The following is a 13,575-nucleotide window of genomic DNA, read 5'->3' on the forward strand; positions in this document are numbered from 1 at the left end:
TATGGATAGGTGCAAAACAGTTGCGGTAGTGTCTTACTTCCAATGATCTGGGATAAAATAGTCAGATTTCTTCTGCATGCATTATGAATAAACCCCCTTAAAATGCAGACTGGTTACTTATGTGTTACTTGTTCGGTAGCACTAAAGGAAAAAAATTTTAGGAAAAGAATAAGTTTTCAAAATATGTTTAATTCCGTTTCATGTGCAAAAAGTCTATTTATTTTGGTCACTCATTACATTGTTCTTTTTTTTATATAATATATATTTTGGAATTCATAGTTATGGGATTTTGTATGGGATTATTTATTTGGCATGCGTTGGACAATATTTGAATAGTGCTGATAACTTATGTGATGCACACTTCTGTACATATGTTATTTTAAAAACCATGTTTATTCTTCAACCTTAACCTACCTATTCCTACAACTGTTTAATTTCTTTGTAGATGAAGAGAAGAAGTATCAGGTGATGATACACGGCATAGAACCAATGCTGGAGACTCCAGTGCAGTGGTTAAGTGAACATCTCAGCTATCCTGACAACTTTCTGCACATAAGTATCATTCCCCAGCCTACTGACTGAAAGGCTCTACCATGTTCATTGGAAGTCCTTGGACTGGACTGGATTTTTCAAGGCTATATCAAAACCATTATAAGAGTTTTGCTTTAAAGCACATTGACCCAAAGAACAAGAAGATTGGCTGTTGAGATTTCTAATTGTACCTTTTACCTCTCATTTTTCTGCTGTAAAATGAGTCTGATTGTAACAAAGTGCTTAAAGCCACCTGCGGTGTTGAAACCGCAAACTCCATACCTGCACAGTCTGAGACTAGATGTGCCTCTCAGTTCCTAGTTAGAACAAGCATATGTGTGGGAATATTTTCGCTTTAATTTTCCTTTCCATTGTCAGAGCTGAATTTAACATTAAACAATGCACTGAAATGATTGCTATAATTTTGCTTGTGATTGAAAACTGAAAATGTCATAAAGAGTAACGAAAGGCTTCTAACTATAGACTGTGTTAAGCTGAAACTCACAACTTTTGGTGGGTCTATCATTCAGGCAAGGTTTTTTTTTAACATAATTTAGCCTATGAGTTTAAAAATCTTGTACACAATAATTTTTAAAGGTGTGTATAAAGGAATGGAAATTGTACACTAGTCTTGTGTTGATGATAGGACACACAAAAAGTAGAGTTTAAAGATAAATGTAAGATTAGACAGAATCTGTTTACATTAGGCTGCATACTTGTTAGATATATATATAGATATATATAGATATATATAGATATATATAGATATATATAGATATATATAGATATATATAGATATATATATATATATATATATGTATATAGATATATAGATATAATGCATATATATACATTTATTATATATGTGTGTGAGTGCGCAATATATTAAGCAATGTGGACAGGAAGACGTTGGAAGGACCACCCTTATCTGTGCACATTCCTATTGTCTCCGATGTGTAAGTTGCAGACATTGGGGTATATTTATCAAAATAGTTGAAGTTAGAGATTGCCACAGTCCTCTAGAGTGAAATTCCGCCACTCTCTATTCATTTTTATGGGATTTTTAAGAGTATTTATTAATGGGTGAAAGTTCATCCTTTGATAAATACGCCTTTCAAAATCCCATAGAAATGAATGGAGAGTGGCGGAATTTCACTCTAGTGGACTCTAGACTCTAGTGGCGATCTCAAACTGCACTCTTTAATAAATATACCCCATAGTGTTCATGTCATCGGTGTGTGACTTTTACATGCACCATATTATTTGGTATAGCATCTATTATACATACATATACAGCCATATACAGTTTTTACCCTGCAATTGTTAAAATGTATTTTGTATCTGACAACATCTGTGGCTGGAAGGAGTTATGATATTTATCCTGTTCCTTCTTAGCTGATGTGTGAAGAGGAGTATCATCATAATTTTGAATCTTACTTGGAGGTTTACCCAAAGGGGCATTTTGCATCCATATTTTCTCCCAGTAACCATTCGAAGGAACTGACCACCAATTAACTTTCAGTGGAACCATCTGAACAAAGCTTCAATCTCCAGGAAAAGCAGTCTGTAGTATGTGTAATAGCAAAGCATTGGAGGTATCCCTCAGTTTAAATAGGCAGCATACAGAGACAAATGGATCCGTTTCAGAGCAGACACTTTTTTTAATTAAACATGAAGCACAAATCTTTTTTTTTTTTTTAAGCTTCCATAGCTGTTATAAACTTATTTAAAGGAGAACTAAAGCTTAGCAAAGAAGAAGGCTGGAAATGCTGTGTGTTATGTATTGGGATTCTGTATGAGCTGAAGACGACCACAGTACTGACAGTGAAGATCCAAAAATTGTAGTAGGTTATCTATCTTCTTTTCTGATGATTCACAGAACATTTACATCATAATTTAATAATCAGACCTGTAGCATCAACTTCTATAACTGGTGAACCGCATTTTCTCCTTAATTATTAAAAAGGACCCCCTAGCTTAGCTTCGCAGCATATGCCCAGAACACACAAAATGGCCTAACAAAATCCAAGATGGGCAAGCTACTGTGTATAACTTTGAAGGCCTGGATCATTGCTATTATATGGATGCTGAAGCAGAAAGTTCAGTAGATAAAATACAACATTTCTAGCCTTTTTTTTAGGGTTTTGTTCTCTATTAAATATGTAAGTCATATATTGCCTGTATCCCCTCAATGCCACTAGTATAGCAATCACTTCACAGACTTCAATTATTTTTTTGTTCCTCACATTCCACCCTTTCTCTTCACTGTCTTAGACTCCATACTCACGTATTTAGACTGTGCTTGAGTGTGTGCATCAGGTCCTCCTTTCTGAAATATACCTGAGATTTAAGAATGATGCAGAGCTTCCCATGATGAGAACTTACACAAAATAGCTTCTGCCTGCTTGCTGTGACCATTGCTTCAGAAAGAATTAAGAAAACTAGGTTAATTGTATTGTATAAGCGATGTGTTTTTGCTGAAAAAGAAGAATTGGACAGGTCCCCTTTAATAGAAATATTTCGTTAGTGCTTGATCTGATGAAATTAGTCCTTAAGGCTAATGCTAGAACCTGTATTAAGGTATAGTTTTACATTTAGATATAATGCACTCTTAAACCTGTCCCGCTTGAAATTGATTAGTTGTGCAATTTATTTTACTATTTTAACTATTTTAGTTAATATACTTGACTACCACCTCTGGTGTAGACTCCATTGACAGATTTGCTTTACTAAGAGCCATATCCAGAGGAGATTAGTATAGACTGCATAACCTGATAATATTGGCAATATCTAGTTCTTGTTCGCAATGTCAGGGGTCCCTAAAATCCAGTCTTTTGGCTCGTGGAACAGTGGCCGGTATGTGGTAACTTTTTTATTTTGCACTTATAAAACTCCCTCTCAAGATCTCTCTTTTTCTACAGCAATATGCAGTCTAGGAATTTAGAAGCATTAAGAGATTTTGACTGAGTATTTTCAGAAAAGAAAAAAAAAAGAATTTATTATATATAAAGTCCTTTTGATATAATGCATTGCTTTTGTCTTAAAGGTCACATTATACCAAAAGCTATATGTTTTTCAAAATCTATATTCATGGAGTGATACATTTCACTAGTGATTGCTGGATTGCTCCTAATATAAAGGTTAGTTGTATTGGCCATTTTGTCTGTTGCTGCCTTCCTGCAGAATACAGTGGCAACAAGAAACCCCAGTCCACCAGTAACTGCTTCTAATACTGTTGAACAGTAATTTCCCCTGCTAATGCAAACAGTCCATTTACATTGTGTTTTTAGAAGTGCTGGTGGGTGTTTAGAACACTGCTGTTCTCCACCAGAGAGCCATTAGTCAAACACTTACTGAATTCACTAGATTGCACTTATATTTACCATCATGATCTTGGCCATTCGGAAATATGTTTTTAAAAACATTATTTGTCACTGTTTTCTGTTAAGTGAATATTGGTGCCTTAAGTATAAAGAAGCTACAACTTTTTCTGTGACTTTTTTGTTAATTGTTTAATGGGCCAATAAACATTTTAGACTTATTTCTGTTGTTAACCCTAAATGCTTCTGTAGCATCAAGTGGCTCCTTATTATTATCTACCTTTACATATGCTGGAGAGAGTCTCTTCTGTGTTGGCCTCTCTTTTGTTTGTGAATAAAGAAAATAGATCTCTATTGGACAGTCAAAGATAGCGAACAAACTGCAAAACAAGCCACTTTGTTATTTAAGTTATATTGCCAAAACTAACCAGAGACATCTGAAAGAAAGGTCTTGGTTTGGCAGATGCCAGGAGAATGCGATTTGCTTAAACTGCATACAGCTGGCACTAAGGTTTGGTGGAGGAGGAATGAAGGTCTGGTTTTCAGTGGTTTAGGCGATTCCATGGTTTCATCGAAAGCAAACATTAAGGCTTCAATGAGCATTTTGGGGAAAATTCTTTCCTGTTTTAGCACAATAAGGGCTGGGACACACTGGGCGATTTGGGGAGATTTAGTCGCCTGGCGACTAATCGCCGCGACTTTTCTCCCCGAATGCCTCCCCTCGCTCTGCGCCTGGCTAAAATGAAAAATCGCCTGCGCTAATCACACACGGCGATTCGTTTTCCGAAGTCGCCCGAAGTTGCCTCACGAGGAAACTTCGGGCGACTTCGGAAAACGAATCGCCGTGTGTGATTAGCGCAGGCGATTTTTCATTTTAGTCAGGCGCAGAGCGAGGGGAGGCATTCGGGGAAGATTGGTCGTGGAAAGACGCGGTGATTAGTCGCCAGGCGACTAAATCTCCCCAAATCGCCCAGTGTGTCCCAGCCCTAATGCTATGAATGTGCAAAGCAAGGTTCACATAGAATGGGTTTGTTGAGATGGGACTGTGATAACTTGGCTGGCCTGCCCAGAGCCCTGTCGTTGTAAATAATAGGGATTTTTTTTCTGGCAAGATTAAAAAGAATGACCTATGATATTTTTGCCAGTGAGAGTCTGCAACCTTCCTGGCTACTAACTGGAGCAACAGTCAACAAAATGAGTGGGCTCTTCTGTTTACAGAAATGTCACTGCACCCACATTCTACCTTAAAAGAGTAATTCACCTCTAAGTTAACTTTTAGTGTGTTATAGAATGGCTAATTCTGAGCAACCTTTCAATTGGTTTTCATTATTTATTGTTTATGATTTGTTGATTATTTGCCTTTCTGACTCTTTCCATCTGTCAAATCTAAAAAACAAATGTTCGGTAAGGCTAAAAATGTATTGTTATTCCTACTTTCTAATACTCATCTTTCTATTCAGACCCTCTCCTATTCATATTTCAGTCTCTTATTCAAATCAATCCTGAAATTGCAAACTGAAGAGCTGCTGATTAAAAAGCTAAACAATTCAAAAACCAATTGCAAATTGTATCTGAATATCACGCTGCATCATACTAAAAGTTAACTGGTGAACAACCCCTTTAATTGCTTCTGCTTTAACATAAAAGCAAATTAAGTACTGCTGGTTCCACTAGCTGAATAATCAGAACTACTGATTGTTGAATGTTCAGGTTGAAGACACAGCCGGTTTAAAACTGTAAATAAAAAATTTTTTACAAAATGGCTTGTTTTGCTCAGTATTAGCCGATTATGTTTCTTTGCCCCTGTATCCCCTCTACTGTAATATTATACAGGATGTTTGAAGGGCAGTAGTCCAACACAAGATTGCTGGTAGTAATGTTTCAGCCATAACTAAAGCTATCATAGCTTGGCTATTTCTGAAGGGAATTTAAACATATACATCTAGCATTGTTGCTTGTGTGCTATGTAATCATATTTCACTTGTTCGATCTTGTTTACCTAATATAACTTTTAAAAGTAAAAACATCATCTGTAACTAAGCTACCCAATTTGCCTAATGGTGTTTTGAAAATTGCAAATATTTTTAAGTAAAATTGTTCGAATCAGATCTGAAACATACCATGTGATGGTTATGCACATTTACTAAAGGATTTTTGCATGTTGGGAATAAAAGCAGTCTAGGATTTCGTCAGTAACTCCCCCAAATATTTACTTTCTCTTCATAAGGAAGCAGTATAAAGCAGCACGTGTTAACTGAACTGAACAGTAATTAATACATGATTTATAACCCTAAAAAAGATCTGGTCTACATTTACATCCCAAACACTTTCTGCTTGTTTTTGTGGAAAGGCTCTCCACCCTTGTGTAAGTTAGCATGCTGCTTTCCACAAGAGCTCATTGCCAAGTTTACTCTAATTTGGATAGGACTTACCAGCTGGAAGAGCCAGAGTGAGTGAAAGTCATGGAGGAGCATGACTATGGGCAAAGATTGGAGATAAAAGAAGAAAAGCATAGTAGTACATAGTTTAGTTGGGTTGAAAAAAGACCCAAGTCAACCGAAGTTCAACCCCTCCAAATGAAACCCAGCGCACATACTGTACATAAACACTCACTCTGACCCCTCCATACATTCTCTTAAAGGGATCCACTAAAAAACTACTCTTTAAAATGTTAATGTACATTGAACTGTACCTATAGGTCATGTTGATCATTTTCACTGATAAGTCTTCTTTTGTAAGTTATTGTTACTTGAAGTTCCTAAACCTGACTGTTTTGCCAACCTGACTGTCCCTTCTCAGCCTGTCAGAGTTTCCAATGCTAACGGATTACTGCTGCACAAATAGGGCTGCCCCATCATACAGGAACATGTGGGATCCAATAGATAATGTAACAACTTTGGGAAAATACTTTTATGGCAAAAATATAAATCACATTCAATGCAATTGAATAGAAGTTTTAATTTCTGTTGTCAATATCTCTTTAAACTATATATACTAATATCTAGACTAAGGGGCAGATTTATCAAGGGTCGAAGTGAATTCTAGGGAATTTTCGAAGTAAAAAAATTTGAAATTCGAAGTAATTTTTTTGGATACTTTGACCAACGAATAGGATACTACGACTTTGAAGTAAATATCGTTCGACTATTCGACCATTTGATAATCAAAGTACTGTCTCTTTAAAAAAGACTTTGACTTCAATACTTCGCCAACTTTAACCTGCTGAAGTGCTATGTTAGCCTATGGGGACCTGCCAGAGCATATTTCTAAGTTTTTGGGTTTCGAAGGAAAATCGTACGATAAAAACGTTTGAATCGTACGATCAGAGTATGATCGTACAGATCGGAGTATGATCTTACCGATCGGAATATGATTGTACCGATCGGAGTATGATCGTACCTATCGGAGTATGATCGTACCGATCGGAGTATGATCGTACCGATCGTGCGATGAATAAAATCCTTCGAATGTCGGTGGATTCTATTCGATGGTCGAATTTCGAAGTATTTTACACTTTGAAATTCGACCCTTGATAAATCTGCCCCAATTGTAGATTTTAGTATCACAATAGCCTTTGATAGTATGTCTGTCCAAAAATTATCCAAACCCCTTTTAAAGGCATTAACAGAATCAGCCATCACATCACCCAGCAGTGCATTCCACAACCTCACTGTCCTCACTGTGAAGAACCACCTACGTTGCTTCAAATGAAAGTTCTTTTCCTCTAGTCTGAAGGGGTGGCCTCTGGTTTGATGATACATTTTATGGGTAAAAAGATCTCTCGCTATCTGCCTATAATGCCCTCTAATTTTCTTGAAGGCATCGTTTTTTCCAGAAAGAATAACCACAACTGTGACCGTCTACCCTTGTAATTGAAAACTTCCATCCCCACAATCTGTTTGTTTGCACGTTTATCTACACTCTCTCTAGCTAATTAATATCCTTCTTAAGGCCTGGAGCCCAAAACTGCACTGCATACTCAAGGTCAGGTCTTATGAGGAACCTATAAAGAGACAGAATTACGTTTTAATCCCTTGAGTTTGTCCTTTTTTTTTTTTTTTTTATACAAAACAGTACTTTATTTTCTTTAGTAGCCATATGACACTGCCTGGAATTAGACAACTTAACTGCAGAAAACCCAGATCCTTCTCAATTAAGGAAACCCCAAACACACTGTCATTTAGTGTATAACTTGCATTTATATTATTTCTACAAAAATGCATAACCTTTCATTTATCAGCATTAAATCCAGTTTGTTGCCCTATTTTCCAACTTAGTCAAATCACTCTGCAAGGTGGCAACATCCAGAACTTATAATTCTGCACAATTTTGAATCGCCAGCAAGAATAGAAACTGTACTTTCAATTCCAACCCTCCAGGACATTAGTAGTTTTATGCTACAACTTCTAACTTTTGTACAAAACATCACAAGGGTTTTAGTTTGTTGAAATAGTTTTACTGAAATTAAGTCTTTCTTGTAAATGTGTAATATTTCTACCAAAGTTCACTCCGTGCTGTTTTGTGTTAGGTTCCAATTAGTACCACTTCATAACAATTGGATGGCATATTGAATCCAAATGGAACATTATTAGATCCCTAAAACCATAACTGGGATAAGCACAGAAATATTGTTATTGCGTAGGCCTATAAAGATTGGCTTTTAAAGAGATTATCATTACTGTGATCTACCAGATCTTTAGGGTATCAACACATGCCCCTTTCACTATCCAAGCAATAGATGGTTGAGGTGCACAGATTTGTTTAGGGGACACGTTTTCTTTATCATACTCTGTTCCAGATACAGTCACTCTAAAAGTAAGCTGCATGGAAACACAGCTTAGCAGCCATACTGCTAATGAGGAAAAGGTACATTCCATGCTAAGCACGAGTTGGCTAAAGACCCCATCCATGCTTGGCACAAAAACTGCCAAAGTTTTGCTTTTGGTTAGAAAGGCTTCTTCTGGTACAACATATTATTAGCCAAAATGTACAGTTTCAAATATTATGTTGCTTCTTATTAAAGAAAAATTGTTTCTTCAGCAGTTAATCAACCTTCCAACTTTCCGTTTAACTGTATGAACCTACCTTTGCTTGTTTCTTTTGAAACTTGTTCATAGCACTGATGGAATGATCATGCAGTACAACAGAATGGAATTAACCCAACCATCATTTCCAGGGTATCGCTCAACCTGCTATTGTGTTATAAAGGGAAAGTTATAATGTAATTACATATAACTTGAATGACTCTAGGTGGCTGGCTTACTTATTTACAATTTTTTTTATTTTGGAAGTGGCTGTTTTAACCGTCTGATTTCATGCATTTTGGATATGTATTCTGACTTGTTCAAGAATAAAACATTTTTCTATCTCTTATTTTTGTTGGAGTTTTTCTTAAAAAAAAAAACATTCAAATGTTATATCTACTGTATAATAAAACATCAACTGGACTTGATGTTTTTTCCTTAAAGACGTTTCGCTAGTCATCTGACTGGCTTTCTCAATCGATTTACTATGACCTGAATGAAAGAGAACCTTCACAGACATTAAAATGTGATATCAGTTGAGATGGTGATTGGCAGGTTGTGCTGGTTCGCTGCTCTTTGTCCAAATAAAAAGTGCAGTTCTTAAACTGATACATAACTGTAAGTGGAGTATGCCAGCCAAGCTCAAGAGACACCTGGAAGAATATATTTTGTAATTAAGACCACTTTTCTGCGTTTATCTCACATATCCTCCAGTGAACAATGTAGTCTGTTTTTACAAGTCCATTTTAAAGCAAATGTGCTGGTGATTTTATACCTTACAAATAATAGAAGAGGGCCTTCAAAATAATTAAAACTGTAATGAGAGATGAAAAACAGTGAAAAATACCCATTATACCTATAAAATGGAAATAATAAGGTTGCTTAAATGACCACATGTTAAATGTTGATTTAACTGTGAACTTACCCTTTTGAATAATGTCCACTGCTACCACCAGCTGTCTAAAAGCCCTCTCTGTGTGTCACTTCCCACATTAATCTATGAGAAATGTGGTACCTGAAGCACATATAGCTGTGAGAGGCAGACCTCCAAGTATAAACTGCCTTTCAATCATTAGAATGAGTAACATCTCATGCAGAAATTTTTCTGTGGTTGATGCCATATTTTTTAAAAGACCTGTTAGGTCCAACAAATAATTGACCATTGCTCCCTTTGCCTGTTTAATCAAATTGACCTAACTGCAACCAAAAAATTACATTCTGTCAAAGTGACTGAAGAGTAAATTGTATATATATATATATTTTTTTTTTAACTATGTTTTACAGTTGCTTTATCAATTTCGTCTTATATGACAAATGTTGCTTTAAAACCCTTTGCATTTAATGACATCACTGCATATCTGGCTTACTGTAAAAGAAGAGATTGCCAGACATTAGAAAGGAGGCAAAAAAACAGAACTAAGAAACAAATGCAATATCAAATAAAATGTGTTTTTATCCATAGGATGCGTTCATTTCCAGTACATGTTTTATTTGCTTATCTATACTAGTAAATCTCTCCATCACTAAATCTTTATTAAGTTGGTATGGTTTTGACTTGGTGAAGGTCAATAGAGAGTGTTTTCCAGGCCTTTGTTATGGTCTGCTTTGCTGCTGAGAATATTTAACGAATTAACCTTCTGACATCTTTTTTCCTACCTGTCACTTAACATTGGAGTAAATCTCCTGAAGGGGATTTCTTTTATATAGGTTCTGGACCATAATCTAGTTGCTGTGGGGCAATGCCACCATATGTGCATAAAGGAGCCTATTTGACCACAGCCCCAAAAAATGTTGAAGGGGTAGATGGCTACCATTTAGATATTCTCTCAGGTACTAAGTACCGTCTAGTCATGACCTTCTGTGAAGTTTCTTGTACCAGGATGCTGGGAGAACATTTATCCATCATGGAACATTTCAAGCAAAGTGTTGTCCTCCAAATGTATGTAGGTCGCGCCCATTGCCTAATGTAGTTCAATTCTTTCAGGGGTATTTGGTGGTATAAGGTTTCGTAAATCTGAGAAATGGCCCCTTTGTTGGGGAGGAAGTGTAAACATAACCGTTCATAAACCGTGGGATTTGGTAGGTACCATAGTTTATTCCACGTTATTGATAAAAGTAATGCTGTATCTGGGTGTATCAAAAAAATTCTGTATTGGGTATATGGTATCTGTAAAAGGTATGAAATTTGTTCTCTCTCCACCAAGAAAGGGCTTCCCTTTTCCAACTTGGGGGGAGACCTCGGATTATTCAGCAAGGATAGTGCTGGTCTATAGAGTGACACTAAGGGGTAAATTGTCCCGATTATGCCTCCAGACTTGGAGTGAATGATTTACTGTGGGAGAATAAGTAGGATGTGGGGGGGCTGTCCAAAGTAAGTTACTGAGGAGGGTGTTTCCCACAGAACACTGCTCTAGTTGTGTCCAAAGGGGGGACACAACTGATTCCACCATCTGGGCTAATTAGACAACTACATAATAGGCCCGAAGGTCTTGGATTCCAAGGCCCCTTCTATATCTACTGTGTTAGGTTATATTTGCTTTCAGTTTTGATCGCTTTCCTCCCCAGACAAGTTTCAGGTATTGAGATTGAAATTTGGATAGGGTGCTCATTAGGGATTTGGTAGGGTGCAGAATAAATACTGTATAATAGACATGGGAGAATAGACATTTTCAATGAATCAACTTTCTCCAGCCATGACCGTTTCAAAGGTTCCCAGGAACGAAGCATAGTGAATATTTTTTTGAATGCCATGGGTTAGACCATTGTATTCAGGAGTGATCTGAATTCCTAGATATTTTAATCTTTTTTTCTGCCATTGAAATTTGACATTTATATCCATCAATTTTTGGACATGTGGTGGAAGGGTAAGAAGAATTTCACTGGCACACAGGAGTTGCATTAGCAGGGCAAGTCCTTGCAATTTTATTATGCAATTGTGCAACATTTCAGGGACACGCCCCATTGTCAAGCATGTGGTGGAAGGCTAATATTTAGGGCTTCCGATTTCTGGGAATTAACCATCAAACCTGAAATGAGGCCAAAATCTGTGAGCAGTTTATACAGGTTAGGAAGAGATGTCATGGGTTTGGAAACAAATCGTAGTAGATCATAAGCATATAAAACACTTATGATGGATACCTTAAGACCACGAATATTGGTGGGTGCCCCTCATGATATGTAATTTTTTCAGAAAGAAAACCTATGTGGTGGACACAGGCGCTGGGTAAGTGATATAAAGTCTTGACGACATTAATAAACATGGCGGGGAATTTTTGAGCTTGGATAATCTGCATTAGATATTGCCAGAGACAGTATCGAAGGCCTTTTCAAGGTCCATCAACAATAACATTGAGGGGGTACCCCTTTTTTTAGATAAATGTATCAGGTTAATCACCCTGTGAATCTTTTTTGTGACCTGCCTATTTGGGATGAAGCCAGCTGGATCAAGCTGCTAATAAATGTGTTCAATCTATCTGCAAAGATCTTCGTTAACAGTTTCAGGTCAATGATTTGCACCGAGATAGGGCCAAAGTTTTTGCATTGTTTCTTATCCTTATTAGGTTCAGTATTGCGACTATGTGAGCCAGGTGGTAATCCAGGTCAAAGACATTCTAACCTAGCCTAATATTGTTATAGAGAGGTAATAATATAAGAGCAAGTATTGGGGAATATAATCTGTAATATTTAGCGGTAAACCTATCTGGTCCTGGTGATTTAGAGAGTTTGAGTCTTTTGATGTCTTCTAGTATTTCCTCTACGTCTATTGGTTTGGATATACTCTTCTGTTCAGAGTGTGACAATTTGGGGAAGGAAATACCATTAAGGAACACATTAATTGCCTGTGGTGGCATACAGTATATATTTTATTGGGTTTTAGCTTAAAGAAAAATAACATCAATATGATGAAAAGCGAGTAGTGAGTACATCAATGGAATATGTTATTTATATTACACTAGCAATTTGGGAGTAAGACCAATTAATTGTGTAACAGTTATTGTAGAGTTTTAGGTTACAAAATGGGTTAAATAAGTTATAGGTAGTACTATTGCATAGAGATAACTGTTAAAAAAGTAAGCAAGATAGTTACATAGTTAAATTAGATTAAAAAAAAGAACTAAGTCCATCAAGTTCAACCCCTCCAAATGAAACCCAACATCCATACGAACACACACTGACCTCTCTATACCCTCACATAACTTATATATAACCATATCTATATTAACCATCAATCTTGGTATCACAATAGCCTTTTCATATTATGTCTGTCCAAGAAATCATCCAAGTCACTCTTAAAGGCATTAACTCAATCAGGGATCAGCTGGCAGTGCATTTTACAACATGAGAAGCACATTTACACTGATGATCACACAAAGGACTATACTATTTATGGTTTGACATTCTACAACATCACTGACCTCACTGTGAAGAACCCCCTACGTTGCTTCAAATGACAGTTCTTTTCCTCTAATCTGAAGGGGTGGCCTCTGGTGTGTTGATCCTCTTTATGGGTAAAAAGGTCCCATACTGTTTTCACTTCTGTATTTTGTGCTCTCATGTGCTGTGATTCTTTTTTACTTGAATTTTAGAATGTGTATATTTTCCATGTGTGTCACCCAGGACACTGATATACTCGAGTATAAGCTGACCCGAGTATAAGCCGAGGTAACTAATTTTACTTACGAAAACTGGGGAAACTTATT

General features: G+C 36.6%; 1 protein-coding gene across 1 annotated transcript in view; it reads left to right on the forward strand.

Moving 5' to 3' along the window:
- Positions 1-1,008, forward strand: part of atg5.L (autophagy related 5 L homeolog) — a gene marked incomplete in the record, with an annotated part of 95,007 nt that extends 93,999 nt beyond the window's left edge. The window contains 1 exon segment of the mRNA NM_001091862.1: positions 446-1,008. Coding sequence (NP_001085331.1) covers positions 446-582 — 137 coding nt within the window.
- Positions 1,009-13,575: the final 12,567 nt, after the last annotated feature.

This window comes from Xenopus laevis, chromosome 5L (genome assembly GCF_017654675.1).
Source record: "Xenopus laevis strain J_2021 chromosome 5L, Xenopus_laevis_v10.1, whole genome shotgun sequence".
In the NCBI taxonomy this organism is placed as follows: domain Eukaryota; kingdom Metazoa; phylum Chordata; class Amphibia; order Anura; family Pipidae; genus Xenopus; species Xenopus laevis.